Source organism: Mus pahari, chromosome 14, assembly GCF_900095145.1.
Source record: "Mus pahari chromosome 14, PAHARI_EIJ_v1.1, whole genome shotgun sequence".
Classification (NCBI taxonomy): domain Eukaryota; kingdom Metazoa; phylum Chordata; class Mammalia; order Rodentia; family Muridae; genus Mus; species Mus pahari.
In genome coordinates, this window is record NC_034603.1 from 909,028 (window position 1) to 921,011 (window position 11,984).

The 11,984-nt window shown below is 43.7% G+C and overlaps 1 protein-coding gene across 1 annotated transcript; it reads right to left on the reverse strand.

Moving 5' to 3' along the window:
• Positions 1-6,625: 6,625 nt before the first annotated feature.
• On the reverse strand, positions 6,626-7,773 carry LOC115065348 (mucin-12-like). The gene is made up of 2 exons (XM_029545725.1): positions 7,712-7,773; positions 6,626-7,496 (listed from the first exon to the last, which is right to left on the reverse strand). Exons 1-2 carry the CDS (start codon positions 7,771-7,773, stop codon positions 6,626-6,628), a joined length of 933 nt encoding a protein of 310 aa, XP_029401585.1.
• Between the last annotated feature and the right edge of the window lie 4,211 nt (positions 7,774-11,984).

Below are 11,984 nucleotides of genomic sequence, written 5' to 3' on the forward strand. Positions count from 1 at the left end.
GAGAGGGAGAGAGGGGCTGGGCCTGGTATGGGCTTTTGAAATATCTAAGGTTACACCTAGCAACACTTCTCCTCCAATAAGGCCACACCTACCCCAACAAGGACACACCTCCTAATCCTTCCCAAATAGTTCATCACCTGGGGACTAATAAGCATGCAAATGTATGAGCTTATGGGGCCATTCTCATTCAAATCACCACATTCAACTCCCTGACTCCCATATACTTATAACCATATAATAATGAAAAATGCATTCAGTCCAACTTCAAGTTCCCACAATCTTAAGACTGTTTAAAAGTCCAGAGCCTCTTCTGAGACTCAAGGCAATCTCTTAACACCATGGAAAAGAAAAGTCAGAAAGCAGATCACAGACTTCCAACATGCCATGGCACACAATATACATTACCATTCCAAAAGGGAGGCAAGGGGGAGCATAATGAGGAAATACTGGACCAAAGCAAGGCAGAAATCCAAACGTGGCATTTCCATGTCTGGCAACAAAGCGCTCTGCAGATCTCCTTTCAGCTTTGTTGCCTACGTGTACTTCTCTCTCTTGGGCTGGTTCCACTCCTGACTCCAGCTCTCCTTGGAAGGTATCTCATGACTCTGGCATCTCCAGTATCTCAGGATCTCTAAGACCAACAGGCTTCCCTTTACAGCCTCACTAAATGGCCTCTCTAGGCCTCCATGCAGTGACTTCTCCTGCCAAAAGCCTGACCTCAGCAGCTTTCCTTAACAGCGAAAAAAAGATTACAAAACACCTTTACTTCTCCTGTATCCTTTACACTATCTGGACCATGTGACCAAAGCTGCCAAGCTTCTGCTGCTTGCTGGAGCTGGAATGAATGAATGAATGAATGAATGAATACAAACCAGATCATTCATTTATTTATTTTAGTTTTTGTTGTTTATTTTAATGAGTTTGTAGGTCTTGTCTGCATTTCTATTGGTGTACCACATGTGTGCCTGGTGCCTGGAGGAAGCCAGAAGAGTAGATGGTTGTGAACTGCCTTGTGGGTTCCCTGCAAGTGTGCAGGACTCTTCCCCAAGTTTTTAAAGTGTTCTCCTTCTTTCCATGTGATTCATTTCCTGTTTCAACCACATGGCTTCAGTGAGGGTTGCCACTGTCCCTTTGTCAGTCGGCCCGGGCTTTTGTTGAGACCATCAGGGTCCTTCCTCAGAACCAAAGAGATCAAGTCTCTGACTCTTTAGGATAATAAAGATGCTTTTTTTTTTTTTTTTTGCTTTTTGTTAACTTATTTAATTTCATACATGAACAGTAGTTCAGGTGCTTGGGTAAGTTGTTTAATCTCTTCGTATCTAAATCTCCTCTTTGTAAATTGAACACGTGACTTACATTTACCACAGCAAGTCATTAAAAGGACTAAATGAGCTGAAACATAGAAAGTGCTCCCAACAACACCTCAGAGTAGAAAACATTCCTCTTATCAGCACTAAATGACAAAACCTCACTATGTAGCCCAGGCTGGTCTCAGACTTGCAGTGTTCTAGCCTCAGTGTGGGGTCAGTATTTTAATAACCAGATCTTCCATTAAGTTTGGTGAGTGGCATTGGACCAACATGTCCTGCTACAATGGTTTACCCCACAATTGGCCCAGAAAAATGTGGTTCTGAATGACCCGAGGCTGAAATCACTAGCCAGAAGAGAAATCCTCCCTGCTTAATGCTGATTTCCCCTTGCATTTTGTCCCAGCAATGGAGCACTAACATGCTATGCACATCTCCTACCTGCCTGGAATTTTGTACATCGGGTAGAGGTTCATTTTCATCATTAATATCCATTTACTACAGAGTCACTTTTTTCTTTTCTTTTCTTTTCTTTTCTTTTCTTTTCTTTTCTTTTCTTTTCTTTTCTTTTCTTTTCTTTTCTTTCTTTTTGGTTTTTCGAGACAGGGTTTCTCTGTNTATCCCTGGCTGTCCTGGAACTCACTCTGTAGACCAGGCTGGCCTTGAACTCAGAAAACGCCTGCTTCTGCCTCCCAAGTGCTGGGCTCAAAGGCGTGCACCACCACGCCCGGCTACAGAGTCACTTTTAAAAAACTGATTCCCACCTTGTCATTGGACTGCACTGTTTGGTTTTAAGATTATGATGTATTAATTTTATTAATTTAAAATGTGTTTTCATCTTCCTGATTTCCTCAGGTTTGTTGTGATTGCTGTTCTCTTTTTAATCTCTTGCAACGAATAACTCTTTCATTTTTGTTTCTTTTACACCAGAATTAATGATCTCACTTTGCCTCTGAATTTTGTTACCTTTTCATTTTTGAAGTGTTTTATATGTTTCTATGTTTTATAAAATGTTAATTACTAAATTATTAGACTTTATTGTTAACTACAATGCATATAATCTGCAAGTAGAACTTTCTGTATATTTTCTGCATTGTGGAATATATTAATTTTTTGTAACTTCACATATGAACTATTCCTATTGATGTTCTCTGAATATGAGGCAAAGTCATACCTGCTATCGACTTATATATAAATCATGTCTGTTACTTACATTGTTTAAACCGGTGTCCCTGTCAGGATGAAGAAGGCATGCTCTCCAGCCCTCACCAGGCGCAGAAAGTCCCTGCGCGGAGGCTATGGTGATGCTTTGCTCGCCCAGCGCCCTCCCTACCTCCTCAGGGCCTTGGATTTTATGGGTGAAAAATGACCAAGTGGTCCTATTTAGTTTGTTTAGGTTTTAACTCTTCCTTACCTGAAGTTTCATTTCAAACCCACACGTCCATGGTTTTCCATCTGCTCTTTTCAGCCCTTTATACTTAGACTTTGTTTCCTTTAATTTTTTTTTTAAAAATTTTTCATTTTTATTTTTACTGTTGTTGGAATTTCCAACCCTAATAAGCCCTATAAAAACCACACAGTCTAGATATTATACTTATGAGCTATTTGCCTAGTTTGGGCAGATTTAACACTATACTAACTCATTCCCCAGCTATAAGACTTGCTCTTTCTTCCAGCCATGCAGTTCTGGTCCTTCGTGGCTTCTCTTCCTCTCTCTTCTGTATGTTCTTCCTTTCCTTCTACCTTCCTCCCACTCTCAAGCCTCCAGTCCCACCTTTTCCCTACACTGCCCAATCACAGGCTCTAGCCTTTATTGACCAGTTAAGATGGGGAGAAGGTTCACATGACATCATCTGATGATGGTCTGTTCCTTGGAGACAACCCCTCTTGAGGAAGCACTATTAACATCAGAATACAAACAGTATCAGGCCAACCTGCTACATTTACTTACATATGTTTTCTGTAGTGTGTGTGTGTGTGTGTGTGTGTGTGTCCCTCAGACACCAGCAGAGGACATTGAATTCCTTGGAGGTGGAATTACAGACAGTTGTGAGCTACCCAAATGGAGGAACTTAACTCAGGCCCTCTGGAAAAGCATCCAGTGCTCTTCTCTGCTGAGCCAGTCTTCAGCCCTGGCCTTTGTTTCTTAGCTGCTTCATAGGAATCTTTTGAATAAAATCTCATTCCTAAAGTAACTCCTGTGAACACATGATGTCTACTACTTGTCACAGTATCCCTGATTCCCACAATTCTTTATTCTCCTCATTATTCCTATATAAACGACTCCAAATATATGGTGTATACATGTATTTTTTTAAATTATGATTTCACTTGGCTTAACATGTGCACAGCAACCCTCAGCACTCCTTGATTGCCCACACTTCCCTGCCCGTTTCTCCCAGTGGCCAGCTTCACCTCAGAAATCAAACCCTACTCTCATTTTAGCTAATGTATGTTTCTGTGGTTTTAGGTCCAGTTTCTGATCCACTCCAGTCAAAATTGAAGGAAGAAAGTGAATCTTGTTGAGTGAGGTCTGCCCCATTTTGTTCCATGCCCGCCAGCTATTTCATATTGTTACTGTAATGTGCCTGCCAGTCATCATGCTGATCACATATTCTGTTATGTTCTGTATGTTCTGAGATTTGTTAATCTTAAGAAATTCTACAAAGCTTTATATAGGACCCATCAAATTATGAACTGTTATGTCTAAACTGGCTTGAGTCTGAACTGACCACTGGGCAGCACTTCCTGCACCTTCATATGAGCCCACTGTGGTCTTCCTGGGGTTCCCCCCCTTTATAATCTGGCTCTGAGAAATATTTGAGATCATGTCTCAGCCCTTGAATTCAGAGCTGCGACCCTAATTGATCAGTATTAGTGTGTACATCCAATAAACCATCCTTGTCTGACTGCGATTGGTGTTTGTGTGGTTTGTAGGGCAACTCTTGGATCTCAACAAATCTAATGTGTCTTTTTTTCTAAGATGGCTGCCCATGTTAAGTTACCGGAAACCCTTTTATCTGTGTACATTTCAAGGGATCTGCATGCTTCTGGAAAAAGCGCTTTGTGAATCTCAGGCCTCAGTGTTTTGTTTCCAGGTACAGGTAAACCCCATGAAAGGGACAATAAGAGCACTTTGCATAGCTCATTATAAACCTCACTGTCGGCTTAAGAACCTCATTCCAAATGTAAAAGTCTGATAGGAATTTGAGCTCTTCACAGATCTGCTCTGAGAAACTCCCTGAGCCAAGCATAAAAGGGGCTTTCTTCAGACTACCACCGGGTGCTCTGTATTTAAATTTCAAATAACAGAAATCAGGAAGCTGTGAAAAACAAGGGGTTCTCTTTTTTCTTAAAAGGTAGGAGGGGAGCAGTGGTGCACACCTTTAATCCCAACACTTGGGAGGCAGTGGCAGAGTTCGAGGCCAGCCTGGTCTACAAAGTAAGTTCCAAGACAGCCAGGGATATACAGAGAAACCCTGTCTCGAAAAAAAAAAAAAAAAAAAAAGTAGGAGGGGACATTGCTACTTCTGAGGTAAAGGAAAAAAGAAGAATAGTCAGGCAGCAAGTCTGATCAGAGGTCCTTCTGGCTGCCCAGAAAAAGATGAAGACAGCCACCCCCAAAACAGGGGGGCCCCTCGGGGTGAGTCATACAAAGAGCCTTCCAATTAACCTCTAGGAGTCCAGTCAGAAAGATACAAGCGGTCAGAATAAAGGCTTTCTGAGAATAATTTTTGAATTTTGCCTAGATATGTATGAATGCAACAAGCCATCTTGTTAGATGATACACTGGTGTCTCTTCTAATAAAAAGGCTTCCTGGAGTGTCTTATAAAGTAAAGCTCAATTAAATGGAAAGTTCCCACAAAATGTCGAATTTAAGAAGCTGTAAACACAGGCTTCAGGAAAAGGCAGGGAAGGGAAAGGCACACAGCAGTCTCAAGACAGCTCTTAGTCCATCCCACAGTAAGCGTGAAGGTGGGAGAGCCTTGTGCCTTTAGCCCAAGTTGAGATGCAGATGGACACCCTTCTATAAGTTCAAAGCCTTGGGCAAGGTGGCTCTCATCTAATACCCATTATCAAAAAGGATTAGCACCTAGGAAACCAGTAGGAAGTTGGGAAACATGGACTTCAGTCCTGAAGGACGTCTGACTGGGAACACATCTACCACAGGCTCTGTTGTTGGTCACATGCATACCTACTCTGCAGAACACTATTCCCAGGTGTGATCTGGTCATGGTCCGCCTAAATTCTCAGCAGCTTCCATTACCCCCCTAGACACAAAGCTGGAATCATTCATGCTCCATCACTGCTGGACCTAGATTCTCCCTGAGGATGGATGTGTGTGTGTGTGTGTGTGTGTGTGTGTGTGTGTGTGTGTGTGTGTGTGTGTGTATTTAATGATTGCTGGGAGGGAGAGGCTTAGGAGGCCCTACCCCTCCCTGAGGACTATATAATCAGTTAAAAGTTGCTGGGAGGCATATTCAGTCATGAAGCCACTGGAGCCACTGGTAAGTTCCTTGGAGTAACCCTGATTAAACTCACTGGCTCACCAAGCTAGACTGGATGGAATCGGTTCTTTTATCTGATATTGGTTCTCTGTCTAGGGTGAATACAAGTCTGTTAATCTTCCTAGGAAACATTCACACAACACCCACTGACTTGGGATATCACCCAGATACAGAGTGCTCTTTATATCTCCATGACAGCTTTCCTCTGGAATCTAGACCCATATATGATGTAGTTTACTGCTTGCTAGCATTGCTTGAACAGCTTAAAGGCATCTGAATCCCAACACGTCCAAAACTGAATTCAGTCTATACTATGAACTTCCTGTTTGTGTAATTAGCCAAGTTTATATGTCAGAAACAAATTCTCATTTGAATGGTATTTGGAGGTGGGTCTTTGATGAGGTCATTATGTCATGAAATTGAGCCTTTATGATCCTTGCTCCTATAACAAAGGAAACTGAGAGTTCCCTAGCCTTTCCACTACCACCATGACCACCTCCTTTTCCTCCTCCTCTTTTTCCTCCTCCTCCTCCTCCTGTCTTTCTCTTTTTTAATGTATGAGTCTGAATGTACACCTACATGCCAGAAGAGGGCATCAGTTGCCTTTATAAATGGTTGTGAGCCACTACGTGGGTGCTGGAAATTGAACTCATTGAATTGCTCTGGAAAAGCAGCCAGTGATCTTAACCCCTAAGCCATCTCTCCAACCCCTCTTCTTTTTAAAAAAATGATATGAAAAAAAGTCAAGAGCCTGCAAAAAGAGGACTGACTAGCACCCTCCATGCTGGTGCAATTTTGCATTGCTAACCTCAGAGGCAGAAGGAAGCGCTATTGTGCTGCTTTCTGGGACCCAGACTGCTGTACTCAGTGCTGTACTCAGAGCTGTACTCAGAGCTGTACTCAGAGCTGTACTCAGTGCTGTACTCAGAGCTGTACTCACTGCTGTACTCAGTGCTGTNCTCACTGCTGTACTCAGAGCTGTACTCACTGCTGTACTCAGAGCTGTACTCAGTGCTGTACTCACTGCTGTACTCAGTGCTGTACTCAGTGCTGTACTCAGAGCTGTACTCAGTGCTGTACTCAGAGCTGTGCTCAGTGCTGTACTCAGTGCTGTACTCAGAGCTGTACTCAGAGCTGTACTCAGTGCTGTGCTCACTGCTGTACTCAGAGCTGTACTCAGAGCTGTACTCAGAGCTGTACTCACTGCTGTACTCAGTGCTGTACTCACTGCTGTACTCAGTGCTATACTCAGAGCTGTACTCACTGCTGTACTCAGTGCTGTACTCAGAGCTGTACTCACTGCTGTACTCAGTGCTGTACTCAGAGCTGTACTCACTGCTGTACTCAGAGCTGTACTCACTGCTGTACTCAGTGCTGTACTCACTGCTATACTCAGAGCTGTACTCACTGCTGTACTCAGTGCTGTACTCAGTGCTGTGCTCAGTGCTGTACTCAGTGCTGTACTCAGTGCTGTACTCAGAGCTGTACTCAGTGCTGTACTCAGAGCTGTGCTCAGTGCTGTGCTCAGTGCTGTACTCAGAGCTGTACTCAGAACTGTACTCAGAGCTGTACTCAGAGCTATACTCAGAGCTGTACTCACTGCTGTACTCAGTGCTGTACTCAGTGCTGTACTCAGTGCTGTGCTCAGTGCTGTGCTCAGTGCTGCTATACCCAAATGCTCTGAGCAAGTGTCCACCTCATGCCAGCTCTTTGTCCTGCCCTCCATCATCCAAGAAATTTCCTCACCCTGCCACCAGGATCCAAGCAGATCCTGACACTTCCTCCCTCACGTCTTCCCTAAACACTGTCTGATCATTCTTCCTTTCAAATGTCCCCTGATTAATCTGCCCCTGTCTACTCTCATGATGCCCCTTTGGTCCATCTCATCTCCCTACCTAACAGGTCTCTTCCCCACCATGTTCGTGCCTGAGTGCGGCCTGTCCCCATGAAAACTCATGTCGGAAATGTATGGCAATGCAGAGGTATTGAGGTTGCCTGAGTGCGGCCTGTCCCCATGAAAACTCATGTCAGAAATGTATGGCAATGCAGAGGTATTGAGGCAGTTTGACCTTTAAGAGGTATTTGGGTCATGAGGTCATAGGGAATACATTAGTGTGGTTCCCATGAGCATGAATAGTTTTTCCCAAAAGCAATCTGTTACACAGATAATTAAATTCCCTGTGCTTTGCCTTGCTCTTCCTCTGCAAACACCCGTGTGCCTTTTCTGGATTCTGTCTGCCAGGAAGCATTAATGTCATTACTAGAAGCCAGGCTCACATAAGCTGAACATGTGTCCCCAAGAGGTCCATATGGAAAGGTTTTCCCCACAGGGTGGAGATTAGATGCTATGGACCCTTAGGAGATGTGCCTAGAAGAAGGTTCTTACACCACTGGAGATGGTGCACCAAAGAGGGGTGTGTGTTCTTCAATAGCTTTCTTTCTCTCTATTTCCTGGCTTGTGATATAAACACTGTCTCCAAAATGTGTTCCTGCCACAAGGATCTACACTCTGCAGGGGCCCAAATCCATGGAGTCTTCATATCAGAGTCTGAATTTCCAAAAGAGTGAGCTAAGAAGCTCCTGATGAAGTGTCCCACTAAGGTCAGCTCCAGCCTGCTCCCCAATTGTACCATGTTTGCTGTATGTCATGAGTCCCTTGTGCCTGGGCACCCTGCCCTGGTCAGGTCCTACCAATTCCCTGCTTCTGCTGTGTATTTTTATCCCTTTGAAGATACTTTAGAATGTTCATCATTATACCTAATAGTTTGTTCTGAGTTTAGTGGTTAACATAAAATTACAAAAAACATAATTTGATCAAGTCTAATATGTATATTGTGAAATGACATCATAAGGAGGCTAGAGGAAGTTCAAATAAAGGCCCATTTGAAATCCTCACTCATAAACCGGGAGGGAGGCTCAGTGGGCAAAGTACTTTCCAGGAAAGCATGAGGACGTGAGTTTGGGACCCCAGTACTCACATGAAATCTTGAGTGGAGTTGTGCTAGCCTGGAATCCTACACTGGGAGGTGAAGACAGTGTTGCAAGGTACGGCCAGAAGACATGCTTAAAGCCAAATAGAAAGTCTTTATTCTCACCAGCCAGTGACTGTAGAGAACTTGCCCAAGTCATGCAACCCCAAGCCTTGCTATCCTTCCCTTTTTATACATAAAACCTACTTCCTGGATTAACACATTTCAGTTAGCAAGAAGAGTCACAATAAGCAGAGATACAGAAGTCAAGAAAGCAAGACTAGTATATTTAGGGACTTTCCCAGGACTGGGGGTAGTGGTGGAGTGGGTCTTTGTTTCTGTTTGGCAGGTTATGGTGTCTATCTGCTGGGTTCTTAGGTCACATCGTGCATTGTGCAAAGATCTGGGGCCATGACATTCCCCACTGGTTCTATGGGCATGAGCCAAACTGTAGACTCATTATAGGGTATCAACCCTCTGTACCAACAGCTTAACAAAATTTACTCTCTGTCTTACATAGTTAAATAAGCAGTTGAGTAAGAATAGTCTTACAGTGAGATCTAGGAGCAAAAGGACCAATGGCCAGCAATAGCCAGCCCTAAGTAGAGTACTTAACCAGGAGGACCAAGAAAAGAATGGCTACAAGATTCTTGACATCTTTACAATTATTTCTGACCATGGTTAAACCTTTTCTACTTAACCCTGTCTGGTTGGCATAGAAGCAACAAGTTTCTCCCAGTATCATACAGAGGTTTGGGACTCTCTGGAAACTGTCCAAACCAAGAGGATTCAGGTCCCCGGTGAAAAGGCCAGGTCCCAAGCCAGGGTCTGGCACCAAACAAAGCCACTGGTCAATATAGGGAAACTGGCTGGGGTGGCTGAGGTCTTCAGTCACTATGTTCCAGACCACCTGAGTCATCTGTGGGTCCAGGGAACCTTCACTCAACTCCTAAAGAAAACCCACAATCACAGAAAGTCTGGAGTTTTCCAGGCAAGAAACAGATACCATATCTGCCCATGTCCTCAAAAATCCTCCTTGAAGTGTTTTAACATGCATTTCAATGATGTCTTGGGACCTCTCGCTCCTCCAAATCATCTGCTTCTCTAACTCACAAAACCCACAGAGACACACAGATGACAATAAAGACTGCCAGGGATGATCTTCACACAGACATCTCTCACAGATCCCATTCACTGGAGTTAGGGCTGTATACAGCCTTTACAAAAAGTCCTATGCAGAGGTACCATAAACAGACTCAGTTCCAGAGAGGAGAGGTCCAGATGATTCTCTGTCTGGGTGGAGGCATCGGAAGTCTCTAGGTCAACAGGAGCAGAGACAGAAGTTCCTGGACCCTGGGACATTTCAAGGTGCACCCTCTAGGAACTGCTCGTTCCCCCCATGCTATTGGCCCAGAGGATCTGAGGACCCCAGTGTCTTTGGGAATGTTTTGGGGCCTCAGAATGTTGGGAGGTAACTCCACCAGAAAACACATGGATGCTCAACCAAACAGAAAATCTTTTCTCTCACTTGTCAGCTGCTGCATGAGGAACTCACCCAAATCATACAGCACCAAGCCTTAACATTCTTGTCTTCTTATGCACAAACCCCACCTCCTGGTTTAACAGTCACAATAAGCAAAGAAGCCTGTAAAGCAAGGCTAGTACATTTAGGGACTTCCCCAGAACTGGCAGTGATGGTGAAGCAGGTCTTTGTTCTTGCTTTGGAAGGTGTTGGTGTCTACATGGTGGTTTCTTAGGTCGGAATGGTTTCTCTAACAGCAGTGTCTGTTGTGCTAAGGTCTGAGGGCCTGTTACAGCAGTGGCCAACTAGTCTACCTAACTCACAAACCCACAAAATAAGAGAGAGAATTTAGCTCATCCAGATCTCGTGAGAGAACTTATCTCACAAAATATGAGGTGAATGGATGGGGAAGGCATCCAGTGTTGACTTGTGAGCTCCACAGGAGTGTGTACAGGTGCATATACCTACACACACACACACACACACACACACACACACACACACACTCATTCGTGAACAGAGAAATCTTTACTCATTTACATTTATGGTTATGAATATGAAATGGTGATAAAGAAATAGGAAGTTTATCTTGATAATACTTCTGCTGAGAGCCAGCAATATTGGTTAAAATAAAACTATTTGAAAGGAAATAAAAAGTCTGCCACAGTATTAGTCTTATTTCAAGCACCACATAGAACACCTTTTAATAGCTACAGTGTTGGAGGTTCAGGCCATAGTCAGTAAGCCCTGTGATCAGTCTTTGGGCTTGGAATGAAATCACATGTCATGTAAGGGCATTTGGAACCTCATCTGCCAGGAAGCTAAGAAAGGGAGGTAGGAACTGCAGCCTTTAAATCCCTCTAAGGTCAGTCCCCAAAGACCTGGTGACCTTCCCCTTGCTCCCTCTTCCCCAAACTTCCATAATATCACACAGCACACATTGGGCCAAGCTTTTGCCATGTAGACCTTTGGGGGTCTATCCTTTTCCAAAAAAAAAAAGGGCTGTGAGATGTTTGAGCCCCCAAGGTGCTGTGGCTCATCTCAGTGGTCCATCTGTTCCCACTTACGTATGTTGTTCTCTTTGCATTATTGCTTCCATGGGCAAAATTAAGAAATAAGTGAATTTCTCTGTAGAGCCAGTCCTCCCTCCTTCAAGCTTCCTTCTTCTATTTAATCTTGTTCTATTTTACTAATTTAAAAAGTGATCTCTTCATCTAGCTGATTCCTTCAAATAGAGGTTCCTGGATACAATTATGTCCTCTTTGGGCACAGTAATGACTCACTACAGTTCTGAATTGTCCTTAATATGCTTATCTGCCCTCTGTCCATCCTCTCTGGAGAAGCATCTGATTGGGTTTTGTTTGTTTGGGGTTTTTTTGTTTGTTTTGTTTTGTTTTCTCCTCGCTTTTAATGGCTTCTGAGACTCCTTTCTGTATGCTGTATGTGAGTCCTTAATCAGGTATATCCCTTACTAACCTTCTCAAAGCCAGAGCCTGCCCTTGCTTCCTTTATTTTATTTTATTTTATTAGATATTTTCTTCATTTACATTTCAAATGCTATCCCGAAAGTCCCCTATACTCTCCCCCCGCCCTGCTCCCCTACCCACCCACTCCCACTTCTTGGCCCTGGCCTTCCCCTGTACTGGGGCATATAAAGTTTGCAAGACCAAGGGGCCT